The 15,074-nt window shown below is 44.3% G+C and overlaps 1 protein-coding gene across 1 annotated transcript in view; it reads right to left on the bottom strand.

The window, feature by feature from the left end:
• Positions 1-15,074, bottom strand: part of snta1 (syntrophin, alpha 1) — a gene marked incomplete at its 3' end in the record, with an annotated part of 109,890 nt that overhangs the window by 34,946 nt on the left and 59,870 nt on the right. The window contains exons 3-7 of the mRNA XM_079510747.1: positions 8,762-8,963; positions 8,260-8,449; positions 5,327-5,454; positions 4,536-4,732; positions 349-540 (exon numbers count right to left, since the gene is read on the bottom strand). Of these exons, the coding sequence (XP_079366873.1) occupies positions 349-540; positions 4,536-4,732; positions 5,327-5,454; positions 8,260-8,449; positions 8,762-8,963 (909 nt within the window). The remainder of the gene's footprint in view (positions 1-348; positions 541-4,535; positions 4,733-5,326; positions 5,455-8,259; positions 8,450-8,761; positions 8,964-15,074) is intronic.

Genomic DNA, 15,074 nt, shown 5'->3' with positions numbered 1-15,074 from the left:
ACTTCAGCGGTACTTCAGCGGTGTTGGGTGAGTGATGACAATCACTTCCCGATCCAACATGCATTAACCACTTGCATTAACCACCCAACATGCATTACTATTTTCAAAAGTTTTTTTTATATATATATTTGAAATGGGACATTCTGCAAAATGAGCACTTTCTACTTTTGGTACTTTAAGCACATTTCGATGCCAATACTTTTGCACTTTTACTCAAGTACATTTGAATTCCGGACTTTTACTTGTAACGGAGAATACAGTAGTTCTACATTACATTTACTGAAGTCAAACATGAGTACTTTTTCCCTATACTGGTTGAGACTATAGTCCCTATACAGTAGCTCCAACTTACAATCTCCGCCTCGGGGCTTCCGAAGTCGAGGAACATCATGCGGACTCCGTCGTCCGAGGACATCCGGAGACGCTCGAAGGGCTGCTGGAGCAGCACGCTCTTCCGGACGCCCATCTCCTCCGTGAACAGAGTGAAGCCCTCGTCGATGTGCACGCACAGGGTGCACTCCTTGCCGTTCCAACTGCAAGCTGCCAGACAAAAACAAACACACACACACATCCACAAAATGAGCTGTGTGCCTGTCACAGACATGCGCAGAGCAAGTTCAGTCAGGAAATTCAGCCGCCTCAGCATCACATTCTCATTCACATGATTCACTTCATCCAAATCACACTCATTCCATCTCATGCCGGCGATTTAAACTGGAAGTTGGCACTGCTCAACCTGCTTCCTTACTTGCTGCTGCACACACTGATACCGTCTGCTTAAACTTTAGCTGCTCACCCTCCTCCACCACAGCTACTACTTGTCATTTTGGTCTAAAAACAGTTACACGTCGTGGGGGGTCTGTATGCTCACCAAGGTTTTAAAACCGCTCAAGGGGTACCAATGTGGTCAATTTTGATGTTGTTTGCAGGCCATTCCATGTATTAGGAATGTATTCCATGTATAAGCTAAAAGCAGATCTACAAGTTCAGAGTAACTTTTGGTACCTTGAATTTGGGGAATTACTTATTTAAAGGGCAGGTGTGCAAAGATGTACAGTTCTTTCTTCTATGTTGAGATTCTATGTAGAGATGTTGTTGGATAGAGGAATGTTGAGAACTGAAAGCTGACTGATATTTCATAAAACACGTGTCTGTGATCGACTCTCATTCAGCAATTGAAAAGCCTGAATACGCGAGCGAGCGCACACACACACACACACACACACACACACACACACACACACACACACACACACACACACACACACACACACACACACACACACACACACACACACACACACACACACACACACACACACACACACACAGGTATGTTTATCTGCACTTGTATGCCTTTTATTTCCAGTACAGAGTAATTTTTTAAAGGAAACTGAGACTCTTTCTACCAAAAGTTATTCTTGCACACAAGTCAAGTACCAAGTATAAAAAAAAAGCATGCCTTTGTTTCACCCTGTGTGTGGTTTCCAACCACACGCTGCGGTAACTGAAAAGTTTTAACTAAACTAAACGAAACGGAAAGGTTGAAAAGGTTGCAGACAGTTTGTCTCTTTGCACATACCGTACGCCACTTCCTTGTACAGTACAGTACAGTACAGTACAGTACAGTACAGTACAGTACAGTACAGTACAGTACAGTACAGCACCACTCACTTCAGACGAGTCTGATTTTTAACTCAAATCTTTGCTTCTGGGGGGTCCCTGGAACAACATATTTTCAGATGGGGGTCCACGGCCAAATACAGATAATTCTTGGGGTCCTTGACAACATGTAATAGTTTGAGAACCATTGATATATAGAAACATAGGTTTTTCAGAAAACTGTCATGATTTAGAAACCATGATTTTAGAATCGTCCTAAAAGGGTTCAAATGTGTGTGTTAAATATGAATCTATCCATGGGTGATCCGGTTGCATTACAAACTCAAGTGGAACTTGAGTTCAAAACAATATATAATATATATCAATCAATATAATTATTGATTGATACTATTAATGAATAAGATAACATCATTATTTTTTAGGAGGATGTGCAATCTGAAAATAGGAGCTTTATTTATGACTAACCAAATAAAGACAGACAATGTTGCACCAAATCGTGCGACCAGCAGAGGGCAATGTAACTCTACTGAGGCGTGTGATAGGAACTTTCTTTTCTCCTTTTTCTTTTCTTTTTTGAGGTTTAATGTTTGTTTTTAGTTCAATGTTTGTTTTAAAAACGCCATTGACAATGAAGGGAAAATGTACGTCATCTTGTCCCTAACACAAACATTAAATGCCATTAACAATAAAGAGAATTTAATGTTTGTTTTGTCACCGTTTGTTTGACATCACCATTACATCACCTAATCAACATGAGTTAGACTTTAATATATTCGCGCCCCTCACTTCACACGGGTGTGATTTTATTTTAACATTAACCAACTTGAGCCCTAGCATCCCTATTTTGGGGGGGAACATTTGCCAAAAATAGCAGATCTACAAGTTTAAGTGGTTTAATTCCCATTAACCCATTAAGACCCGAGTACCAGATTCTACAAAATGTCTCCTAAATCGCGACGGTTCTCTGAAGATTGTAGGTAGATTTGCTATTTTTCAACAAGCTAAAGTTTAAAATAAAGGTTAAGGTGGATAAAAGCTATAAGGTGACACAGATGCATCCTCCTTGGGTCTAAACGGGTTAACTTGCTGTACTGCCTTTAAACAATAAAGAATTCAATCAATCAATCGATAGCATAATATATTCACTATTGACTCTGCACATTCTGAGTCACTTGGAGGTGAATGAGTACCAATCTCATAGCCAGCTGCATAGGCAATATTCATTCATTATTCCCTTTGAAAGAATACATTTAAATATAAAAATAAAACCTGTGTGTGTGTGTGTGTGTGTGTGTGTGTGTGTGTGTGTGTGTGTGTGTGTGTGTGTGTGTGTGTGTGTGTGTGCGTGCGTGCGTGCGTCTCTCTGTGCGCTGGATGTAGTCGGTCCTGTGAGATCTTAATGAATGATTCATGCTTTTACAGTATATCTTATTCTTACTCTATGCGAGCCTCATTTTAATAAAGCTCGTGCAATGTGACGGTTTACATACAAGCCTGGCCTTGTCCAGAGGACGGCAGTGGTGTAAAGTAGCTACCCCATTTAGACCTGAGACCCATTCTACAAATGTCTTCTAAATCATGACAGTTTTCTGAAAAACCCATGATTCTATGTCAGTCGTTGTCATGAACTGTGGTGATGTGTTATTGTGTACCTTTATTTTGTAAGTGTTTCCTGTTGTCTTTGTTGTACCCTTGTTACCTCTGTTGTCTCACCCTACCTGTGATTACTAGTTTTCTCCACCTGTGTCCTGTTAGTCTCCCAGCCAATCCCTGATGTTGATTACCACCACCTGTGTCTGGTTGACCCTGCCTACTTAAACCCTCAGTTCCCTTTGTTCCCTGCTAGAGTATAGTTGTTGTTATGGTGTTCTGTAGTGGTTCCTGTCCTGTATGTATTTCTGAGTCTTGGGTGAATAAATCCCTCTGCATTTGACCTCTCCTGCCTTTACCGGTCTGTTCTGCATTTTGGGTCCTACAGTTGGAGGCCATCGATATTGTCCTTTTCTTTTTGCTGAGGTTTGCGTGATCTGCGCAAAAGGAACCCCTTTTGGTGTTTTAAACATGTTATAATTTAGCTATTGAAAAATAGCAGATCTACAAGGTCATAGCGCGCCACCGAGTGGCGCGCCACGAGCTTGTAGGTCTGCTATTTTTGAAAAATCGTGAAAATATTTATTTTAGGATTTAGAAGGATTTTTTTTAAATTTTGAGGTCAGGCCTAAATGGGTCAAATGATAAGGGACAATATCGGTGGCACCCAACTGTACATCTTCAAACATTTTCATGTCAAGGACCCACAAAAATATCTGTATTTGGCCTCCGACCCCCATCTGAAAATATGTTGTTCCAGAGACCCCACCCCCCGAAGCAAAGATTTGAGTTAAAAACGTTCACTGTGAAAGAATATACATTCAAAGATTTGTGCCACATTTTCACGATTTTTAAAAAAATAGCAGATCTACAAGCTCGTAGCGCGGCACTCGTGCAGTGCTATGAGCTTGTAGATCTGCTATTTTACGTTTAAAACACAAAGGGGTTCCCGCCCAGAATGGGTTAAGTACTGTACTTTAGTACAAATTTGAGGTATGCATACTTGAGAATTTCCAATTGCCAATATTTTTTACTTCTACCCCACCACATCTCGGACGCAAATATTGTACTTTTACTCCACTACATTTATTTGAAAAATGTAGTTACTTTGTAGATTTTGTTTATTATTACAAAACATATATTATTAAACCCCTTCAGTTCTACAGTATATAGATTTTAGCCATTATTTCTATATTGCAGTATTGATACTTTTGTGTGATTCAGCGTGTTTCGTTGTGGATAGCAAGGGAGGGGCATAACTGATGATGGTGTGTGTGTGTGCGTGTGCGTGTGCGTGTGTGCGTGTCTGTGTGCGTGCATACCTGCGGTGACCTCCTGAATGAGCTCGGCTGCGTTGTGGCAGCCCTCCACCAGTAGGTGGGTCCAGGCCGACAGCTCCTTAGCAGAGTCCACCCGGAACACGTGGGTCTCCACGCCCTGCTTGGTGCCCGAGCGCAGCCCGAACGACAGCTCCGAGTCCAGGAGGGGAGAACTCTTCCCCGGGCCGGAATGAACCAGCCTTATAGGGGAGCGAGGGAGAGAGAGAGAGAGATGGGATGAGAGGGAGGGAGGGAGGCATAAAAATCTTTATATGTATGTACTGTATAGCTCTGTTTACCCCCCCCCCCCCCCCCCAACTGTATATATACTTTCCCCATTTCCAACTGTTTCATTATATTTTGACACTTGCTTTGGCAATGTTTTCTCATGCCAATAAAGCGCCTTTGAATTGAATCGAATCGAAAGAGATCGAAGGAGATCGAGAGAAAGAGCTATAGAAACACAGGGTGGGAAATGGATGAGTCATACAGTGTGGTACGGGGCTTATCGTTAGCAGATGAACATGACGTTGTTATGATGAAGCAACAGTACAGTGTCCAACAGTCCAGCTTTATGGAAACACTGAGCATCTGCTCCATGACCGGGGCCAGCACGCACGCACGCACGCACACACGCACACACGCACACACACACACACACAGCTGCTCCAGTCCTGACAGATGTGCTGCTGTACATGGAATGTTATGTGTGCAATGCGTGCGTGTGCCCCCGTGTGTGTGTGTGTGTGTGTGTGTGTGTGTGTGTGTGTGTGTGTGTGTGTGTGTGTGTGTACCTGGTAGTGATAAGCGGGTGACTCTTGGGGTTACTGAGGCCGTCTTTGTCGGTAGGCAGGGAAGGGTACAGTAGTAGTTCTCTGTCAGTCAACACAGCCAGCACCGGCTTCTCTGGACCCTGGGTGACCTGTTGCACGCACACACACACACACACACACACACACACACACACACAGGCACACACACAGAGTGAGAAAGGCATTGCTGTCAGGACTCCATTTTTGAGGTTTTTGATATTTTTGTCTTCCATAAATCAGTGCTATTGCATATCGAGAGCCCAGTCCAACCCAGCGGCGCCTGGAAAAAGGACTTTAAACCAATGATGATGATATTGAACACCCTTTACGTCTGTGCGTTGGGTAAAAGAAATATTGAACCAATGAAAAGTAGTAAAAAGTGCTTCGTTTGGACAAAACCTCTTAACTCCATTGGACCCGCAAACTGTCTGCCAAAGCAGCTAACTCCACCATCCCTCCCCCTCTCATGGGGGAGAGTAAATAATGTAAAGTCACAACACCAAAACAAATATATATATATTTCTTTATTTTCATAAAAATTAACATTTTGGAGTTAGGTGGTTTCCTCCCGACAGCAGAGATTATGGGTATAAAGTAGTCCACCCTTTCTCCCTCCGGGGAAACTTTAGTCTGGTGCGTATACGCCATTCAATCAGAGCTACTCCGCCTACACTCATACGTCTGGTGACATCTGCATTCAGCCATCAGGGACGTGCGATAGAGAGGCAGGGGCTGAAATCCCGTTAAGAGGGCACTTTTGGACAAAAATAGTGAAAATAGCTGATCTACAAGCAGAGAGCTTGTAGATCAGCTATTTTCGGGGCGCAACCCAGCACTCTTTATCTACTGGAGATGCGGGTGTAACGACATGAATTTAGAAACAAATTAGTTCAACGCAAAATGCTGCGTTCAAGTTCAGGAGACTTCGGACGAAAAAAAAGCAATTCTCCTGAATGCTGCCTTCCGGAATGGCATGGAAAGGAGAGGAGTGGCATTTGCATTTCTTTCACCATGTAGTAAATACTGCAATGCTGGTAAAAGGGCAGGGGCTGAAGCCCCCTTTGATGTCTATGTGTACACGTCCCTGTTCAGTGTATATGCTCTCAAGGGAGCAAAGGTGAACCATTTCGTGAAATGAAGCTTAAAAGAACTGGCTGGAAACCATTTGTAAATTAAAGATATATTATAACTCCACTGCAGCAACTTGTGCAAAGATTTTAGGCCAGACTTCATATTGAGACAGTGATTTAATGATGATGATGATAATGTGATGTTTTCATGGGGAACATAAAATAATAGATATATTCCAATCATTTAATAAAGAGATGCAGTAAACAATGTAGGTTATCACGAGCACACAAATATACTGTTTCTAAACTCACATACTTAATTTTTTTTTAGTCGACTTTAAAACTGCCGAGATAATCTATAAAGCAAGACATGCATATGTAAAATGCTTCCTGGTAATATTCAAAATAGGTTTAGGGATAGGGATTGTAGGTATGAGCTGAGAGGTGAACTTAACTTTAAACAACCAAGGGTCGGCACTACTTTGAAGAGCATGTGTATTTCTGTTTGTGGAATGGCTTGTCCGAGAATTGAAAACAAAGTGTAAATCTAATCCAATTAAAAAAAAGGCTTAAACAGGTTTTTTGTTTGTTTGTTTTGTTGTTGTTTTTTTTGTTTTTTATGTTTCGTCTAAATGTTGATTGTTTTGTAGACGCTGTACATGTTCTACGTTCTTATGTAATAAGGATAGGCCTAAATAAGCTATAAGCTTCTGCCTTTTTCTTTTCGATCATGTTTAAAAAAGAAAAAAAAAAGTTTTGTAATTGTCTAACGGAATAGATCAAAATAAACCATTTATTTAGTTCCCCAGGTGTGTCATTAGGTGGAAGTAGGCCTGTCACAATTAGTACAAAATCATCTAAATTGCAATAATTTGAGATATTGTAATTGTCATAATTTTTTCAGTAATGTCTTTGTATATTTCAGTTATTTGTCATATCTGCCCTGTGCATTTTTTTATTACCAGGCAAACAGAAATGTATTTATTCATCAGTTCCAATGTTCAACGCCAGAAACACAATTCAATCGTTAACCGCAATTATTTGTGTGACAATAACACCAGAACGCCCGGGGGTATTTAGGACCATTAAATCAGAGCGCCCAGCGATTTGCAGCTAACGGAGCACATTTAGCGACGCACCAGGCGCCATCTTGGATGTAGCTGAAGTAGCTAGATGTAGCCAAAACACCCCCGAGGCGATCGACAACAACGGGAGGTATGATTAATTCTAACGCGACTAGTGACGGGACCACGATGGCCCATATAACACATAATCTTTGATTAGAATTTGACGGATTAGAGTTATTCATGTTTTAAGATTTTCGATCTCATCCTAAAATCGGGAAGAACATTTTGGATGACGTCCCAACCGGAAATGATATTGAATGTTGCCCAACAGACGCTCCCAGCCTGTGGAGCGATGCGCTCTGTTATGATATCAATAAAGTTCCGTCCTTTTATTAATCTCCGTCCTGAGCGTCGAGCGTTACTATTTGATAGGACGGAGACCTCCGTTTATGCAGCTCAGGGTGTTAACGGTTAAGTAAAATGTGTCATGGTGACAGCCCTAGGTGGAGGTCTCCGGTTGTTTGGCTACATGAGACTATAGACTAGACAAAGCCCTGTTAGGAACCCTTCCCTCTACTACTCTGTTAAAACACCTAACAGCCTCTCTTTGTCAAGTACTCCAACAACCAGAAACCAGAGCCCGTGCGTGCGTGCGTGCGTGCGTGCGTGCGTGCGTCTACGAGTCTTCTGGGAGAATGTCCAAATCCGCCCTGGGCTCTCTCTCGCTCTCTTTCCCTCGTCTCTCTCTTGCTCTCTCTCTCTCTCTGTACACACATACCTGTTCTGTAATCCAGCCCAGGTGTTTGACCTCCATGCCAGGCTGCAGGGCCTTCAGCTCTTCCTTCGCCCTGGGCAGCAGGTTGGCAGTGCCCGCTAGGATGGCAGTGTACCAGGACTGGGCCATCGCCGGGTCTTTGGCCCGGAGGAACACGGAGCTCTTTCTGTTGGACGAGATCACCTCGAAATACCTGGGTAGACAGGGGAGGGGAGAGGAGAGGAGAGGAGAGGAGAGGAGAGGAGAGGAGAGGAGAGGAGAGGAGAGGGGAGGGGAGGGGAGGGGAGGGGAGGGGAGGGGAGAGGAGAGGAGAGGAGAGGAGAGGAGAGGAGAGGAGAGGAGAGGAGAGAGGAGAAAAAAACGGATAAGAAAAAGTTCCTTAAACATTCTTCAACCAAAGTTGAACTGACTTGAATTAAGTTGAACAGAATATTTTAATGTTACAAAAAAAATGAAAAGGATGAAGCAAGAAACTTGCATGCGGTGATGGTGGTGGCGGCAATACCTGTTTTCCGTGTCTGGGGGGCACTGTTTCCGCAGCACCTGGCACATTTTGAGGGGTAGGCTGCGGGGCTCCTTGGCGTCAGCGAGGAGGGCAGCGTCGGCGCCCCTCTGGGGCGTGGAGGGGGGCGAGTCCCAGGGGGAGAGGGACGCCCCCGGGGAGCCCGAGTTCTTAAAGAAGGCCGACATCTCCTTGATGTACTTCACTGGAGGGAGAAAGAAGCGCGATAAGCCATTTTAGACCTGAGGACGATTCTAAATTCTGACAGTTTTCTTGAAAAACCCCTATGTTTCTATGTCAGTGGTGCTGAAACTATTTCATGTCAAGGACCCCCAAAGATTATATGTATTTGGCTGCCGACTCCCCCATCTGAAAATATGTTGTTCCAGGTTCCCCCCCAGAAGCAAAGATTTGACTTAAAACGTTTGCTCTGAAAGAATATATATTCAAAGATTTGCACTCAAGACTTTTCAAAAATAGCAGACCTACAAGCTCGTAGCGCGGCACTCGGTGCCACGCTACGAGCTTGTAGATCTGCTATTTTTCAATAGCTAATGTAAAACATAATGCTTAAAACACCAAAAGGGGTTTCCCGCACAGAATGGGATAAGAGATGGGGGAGAGAGAGAGAGGGAGAGAGAGGGAGAGAGAGACATGAGGAGGTAGAAGAGAAAGGGTGGGGAGGGAAGAAAGGGGATTTATTTTGAGATGTGAACACGGTATTGCCTGTGGGGGACATTGGGAGATGAGTAGCAGTACGCTGTAGCAGGGTTTTTATTATGATCGGAGAGAGAGATAAGCGCTCCGGGGCAACGACGTACAACTTTTACCAACAGTTCAAAAACGGCAGAGGGAAAAACTCCTGGATCCAGACATCTCTTGATGATACGAGACCCCTAAAGTCACATCCTCATTTCCACGCCAGCCACAGTATTAAAACATAGTTACTATAGCAGCTTATTCTGCTTTCCTCAAACTTGTAAGCAAGAAGGTTTGAAGGAAAGACGAAATATAAGCAACACAAACCTAATGATTTACCCTATATGTGTGTGTACAGTTGGAGGCCATCGATATTGTCCTTTTCTTTTTGCTGAGGTTTGCGTGATCTGCGCAAAAGGACAGTTAACCCATTTTGGGCGGGAACCCCTTTTGGTGTTTTAAACATTATGTTATAATTTAGCTATTGAAAAATAGCAGATCTACAAGCTCATAGCGCGCCACCGAGTGGCGCGCTATGAGGATTTTTTTAACATTTTGAGGTCAGGCCTAAATGGGTCAAATGATAAGGGACAATATCGGTGGCACCCAACTGTATACGATATAATAAACCTTATACTTTTGTTAACCGGGGTCCCCCAGCTAGGTGTCTGTACTTGCCTACCTCTTTTTTCCCTTTACACCAAATCTCTTTGCCCGAAAACTGCCTATTTTTATACGTCCATCTTTGAGGGTTTGATGTAACACACATTGTGTAAACACAAACATTGAACGCCATTGACAATTAATATCCAGCTTTGAGTGTTTGTGTAGACACAGACATTGCAGACGAAGGTGAGGACGCAAATTGTGATTGGCCGGAATGAGATGATGTATGATGATGTATGTATGATGATAAGAGCGCCCCTCGCTTCACACGGGTGTGATTTTTTTTTATCCAAATGTTCGCCTATACAAAGGCCATGAACACACAGATCATTTTAACGATTCTTTCAAATACAAGGACTAGTTTTCACACACACACACACACACACACACACACACACACACACACACACACACACACACACACACACACACACACACACACACACACACACACACACACACACACACACACACACACACACACACAGTAGTGCACCGGCACTCAATCACATTCTGCCGATACACAGTCACACACACACATAAGTATTCTATTACTAAACTTGTGACATCCAAGATTTTAGGACACCATTGAAAATAGAAAACATGACCCATACTGTGTGTATGTGTATGTGTATGTGTATGTGTATATATATATATATATATATATATATATACACACACACACATACGCATGCACGCACGCACACATACACACGTCTCTCTCACACACACGCGCGCGCATGTCACACACACACACACACACACACACACACACACACACACACACACACACACACACACACACACACACAAACACACAGAGTGGGAGCTCCAGTATAGCCTGCGGTATACATATTGGTTTTGGTGAGACCAGCGTTGTGGTAAAAATAGCCCAGAGGACACGGCGAGGTATGAGGCTAAAGGCTGGACGACGCTGCAGTGCTCTGGTTTCACTGGGAGGGTGAAGAAGGACGACTCCTCTCTCTCTCTCTCTCTCTGCCACAAGAGGCCTGCAGGGTAGCAGCAGCCACGGGGCAGCCAGACAGAGGAGACAAGAGAACACAGAGGGGGGCGCTTTCCAGGGAGTGTTCCAGGGAGTGTAGAAATATAGTGGTCCTCTGGAGTGAGTGTAGAAATATAGTGGCCCTCTGGAGTGAGTGTGGAGATATAGTGGCCCTCTGGAGTGAGTGTGGAAATATAGTGGCCCTCTGGAGTGAGTGTGGAGATATAGTGGCCCTCTGGAGTGAGTGTGGAAATATAGTGGCCCTCTGGAGTGAGTGTGGAGATATAGTGGCCCTCTGGAGTGAGTGTGGAAATATAGTGGCCCTCTGGAGTGAGTGTGGAACTATAGTGGCCCTCTGGAGTGAGTGTGGAACTATAGTGGCCCTCTGGAGTGAGTGTGGAGATATAGTGGCCCTCTGGAGTGAGTGTGGCGATATAGTGGCCCTCTGGAGTGAGTGTGGAACTATAGTGGCCCTCTGGAGTGAGTGTGGAGATATAGTGGCCCTCTGGAGTGAGTGTGGAAATATAGTGGCCCTCTGGAGTGAGTGTGGCGATATAGTGGCCCTCTGGAGTGAGTGTGGAGATATAGTGGCCCTCTGGAGTGAGTGTGGAGATATAGTGGCCCTCTGGAGTGAGTGTGGAAATATAGTGGCCCTCTGGAGTGAGTGTGGAAATATAGTGGCCCTCTGGAGTGAGTGTGGAGATATAGTGGCCCTCTGGAGTGAGTGTGGAGATATAGTGGCCCTCTGGAGTGAGTGTGGAAATATAGTGGCCCTCTGGAGTGAGTGTGGAACTATAGTGGCCCTCTGGAGTGAGTGTGGAGATATAGTGGCCCTCTGCAGTGAGTGTGGCGATATAGTGGCCCTCTGGAGTGAGTGTGGAGATATAGTGGCCCTCTGGAGTGAGTGTGGAAATATAGTGGCCCTCTCCATTGTCAATGTTGCCCACCCCATCACCCCTCCATACTGTCCTTTCTGCTGTTAACAATCAGCAATATATTAACAAGTGGTAATTTGATACAATGCCCCCCCGTAACCACTTACAGTTTTGATCGTGGCAAACAGTCGATGTCTGAACAGCCACGTGTTCCATTCCATCTCTCCCACCTCAGAGCACACTTAACTTAACGCCTCCCTCATTACAGTTCACTTTGGATAATGGCGTCGGCTCAATGCACTCCATAGAAATATTATTTAATCCATTCAGGACGGTGAACGCCTTTTTGGTGTTTATGTTATACTTCAGCTATTGAAAAATAGCTGATCTACAAGCTTGAGCATGTAGGTCTGCTATTTTTGAAAAATCGTGAAAATGAGGCACAAATCTTTGAATATATATTCTTTCAGAGCGAACGTTTTTAACTCAAATCTTTGCTTCTGGGGGCGTCCCTGGAACAACATATTTTCAGATGGGAGTCGGCGGCCAATTACAGATATTTTTGGGGGCCCTTGACATGAAAATGTTTGAGAACGACTGACATAGCAACATGAGTTTTTCAGAAAACTGTCAGAATTTAGAAGACATTTTTTTAAATTTCGACGTCAGGCCTAAATGGGTTAAAGAGGCATTTCCACAGAGTCAGCGTAATGTTAATTCTCTCTCTCTCTCTCTCTCTCTCTCTCTCTCTCTCTCTCTCTCTCTCTCTCTCTCTCCTCTCTCTCTCTCTCTCTCTCTCTCTCTCTCTCTCTCTCTCTCTCTCTCTCTCTCTCTCTCTCTCTCCTCTCTCTCTCTCTCTCTCTCTCTCTCTCTCTCTCTCTCTCTCTCTCTCTCTCCTCTCTCTCTCTTCTCTCTCTCTCTCTCTCTCTCTCCCCCCCCTACTTTTTTTTCCATGAATCTGAGAAAGCTCTCTCCCTTTCTTTCCACCGTGGCCTGTTCAGTGCCGATTTGAAATGACCATTATCAATATAGCACAATAAGCCCTGTTTTCAAATGTACAACACGTATTGGCAGCAAGGGTTTTTCAAAGTTCCAAAAGTAGAACATTGAAAAGATGTTGAAAAGATATATTTTTAAAAAAGCGTGACTTTTGTTGTGAAAATAGTTGAATAGCTGAATAGCAGGGCGTTGCTGAAAATGAGCACTTGTGCTCAGCTACTACCCTGGGTAAATAAAAGATCAAAATAAAAAATAAAAACAAACAAACTCCACTTTGTGTCTGTTTACGGCCAACTCTCTGACCAACGAAATGTTAAGGTGTCAAATAAATCAGGGGTTCTCAACGTTTTTGGCCGGGGACCCCCGAAAATGCTTTGGCAATGTCTCGGGACCCCCGCCCCGCCCCCTCCCGACCCCAATATAAATTGACTGCTACAATAAGCTTAAACCATTTTGGGCGGGAACCCCTTTTGGTGTTTTAAGCATTGTTATAATTTAGCTATTGAAAAATAGCAGATCTACAAGCTCATAGCGCGCCACCGAGTGGCGCGCTACGAGCTTGTAGGTCTGCTATTTTTAAAAAATCGTGAAAATAAAAATTTAAAAAAAATCTTTTTTTTTTCTTTTTTTTTGATAATAATTTGGGGACCCCCTAAAATAATTTGGCGACCCCCCGAGGGGTCGCGACCCACGGGTTGAGAACCCCTTGAAATAAATCACGATAGAACGACTGTTCTACCCGTATTGCTCACAACGGCTGCAGATCCAATGTGAGCGAAGTGAAAGTAAAGTGACTCCCTAGCAGCAGCTCTTCTCAGTGGCATGTCGGTCGCACATGCCTTTCTGCCGACCCCTCCTTCCTCTGTCTCTGTCTCTCTCCATGGTGTCACACAGACACGCTGCTCTCTGCCACGCATTAGTCCAGCAGGCTGGGCAGTTGTCTGGGCTACCCTGTCGTATACCACACATTCCACCCTTCACATTGTTCTTAACCCTCTTATGGCCACCCTAATTAACAGTGGATTGTGCCTTCTACCTGCACTATTCATATGTTGAATTCGTCATTTTAATGCCAATAGAAAAATCCTGTGACATATACACTATATCTCATTTTAACACGGTAATCCTTTAGTATTATACCCAGTCCTGATGGTGGCGGTAACTTCACTATTATGCCGATTTTGACCAATCAGAGCGAATGTTATTTCCGGTTCTATGGATCACAACATCCGCTAGTTTTCTGGCACTGTGTTACACCGTCAGATGTCCGGGATGCTAAGCTATCATCGTTTATTTTAATGTAACACCGTATGGTCCATAAGGGGTTAATGTAACACCGTATGGTCCATAAGGGGTTAATGTAACACCGTATGGTCCAACCACGACGGTCAGTCGTCAGGTCAGTCGTCAGGTTAGACGGTCAGTCGTCAGGTTAGACGGTCAGTCGTCAGGTCAGTCGTCAGGTTAGACGGTCAGTCGTCAGGTCAGTCGTCAGGTTAGACGGTCAGTCGTCAGGTCAGTCGTCAGGTCAGTCGTCAGGGTCCCAAACCTTTCAGGCCGTGACCCCAAAACAGAAATTAGAGAGAGAGAGAGACAGAGAGAGAGAGAGACAGAGAGAGAGAGAGAGAGAGGGGGAGGGAGAGAGAGAGAGAGAGACAGAGAGAGAGAGAGAGAGAGAGAGAGAGAGAGAGAGAGAGAGAGAGAGAGAGGGAGAGAGAGAGAGACACAGTGAGAGAGAGAGAGAGGACAGAGAGAGAGAGAGAGAGAGAGAGGAGGGAGAGAGAGAGAGAGAGAGAGAGATGAGATGAGAGGAGAGAGAGAGAGAGAGAGAGGACAGAGAGAGAGAGAGAGAGAGAGGAGAGAGAGAGAGAGAGAGAGACACAGAGAGAGAGAGGAGAGAGAGAGAAGAGGGGGAGAGAGAGAGAGAGACAGAGAGAGAGAGAGAGAGAGAGAGAGAGAGAGGGAAATTGCTTTCTATTCTCAGCCGTCTTGGGGTTTACGTCAAGCAAAGTAAATATAGCCTCTTCCATGCATGCGCGCATGTTTGTGTGTGTACGCATGCGTTTGCAGTTTA

This window comes from Electrona antarctica (genome assembly GCF_951216825.1).
Source record: "Electrona antarctica genome assembly, chromosome: 9".
In the NCBI taxonomy this organism is placed as follows: domain Eukaryota; kingdom Metazoa; phylum Chordata; class Actinopteri; order Myctophiformes; family Myctophidae; genus Electrona; species Electrona antarctica.
This window is presented reverse-complemented; position numbering and strand designations above follow the sequence as displayed.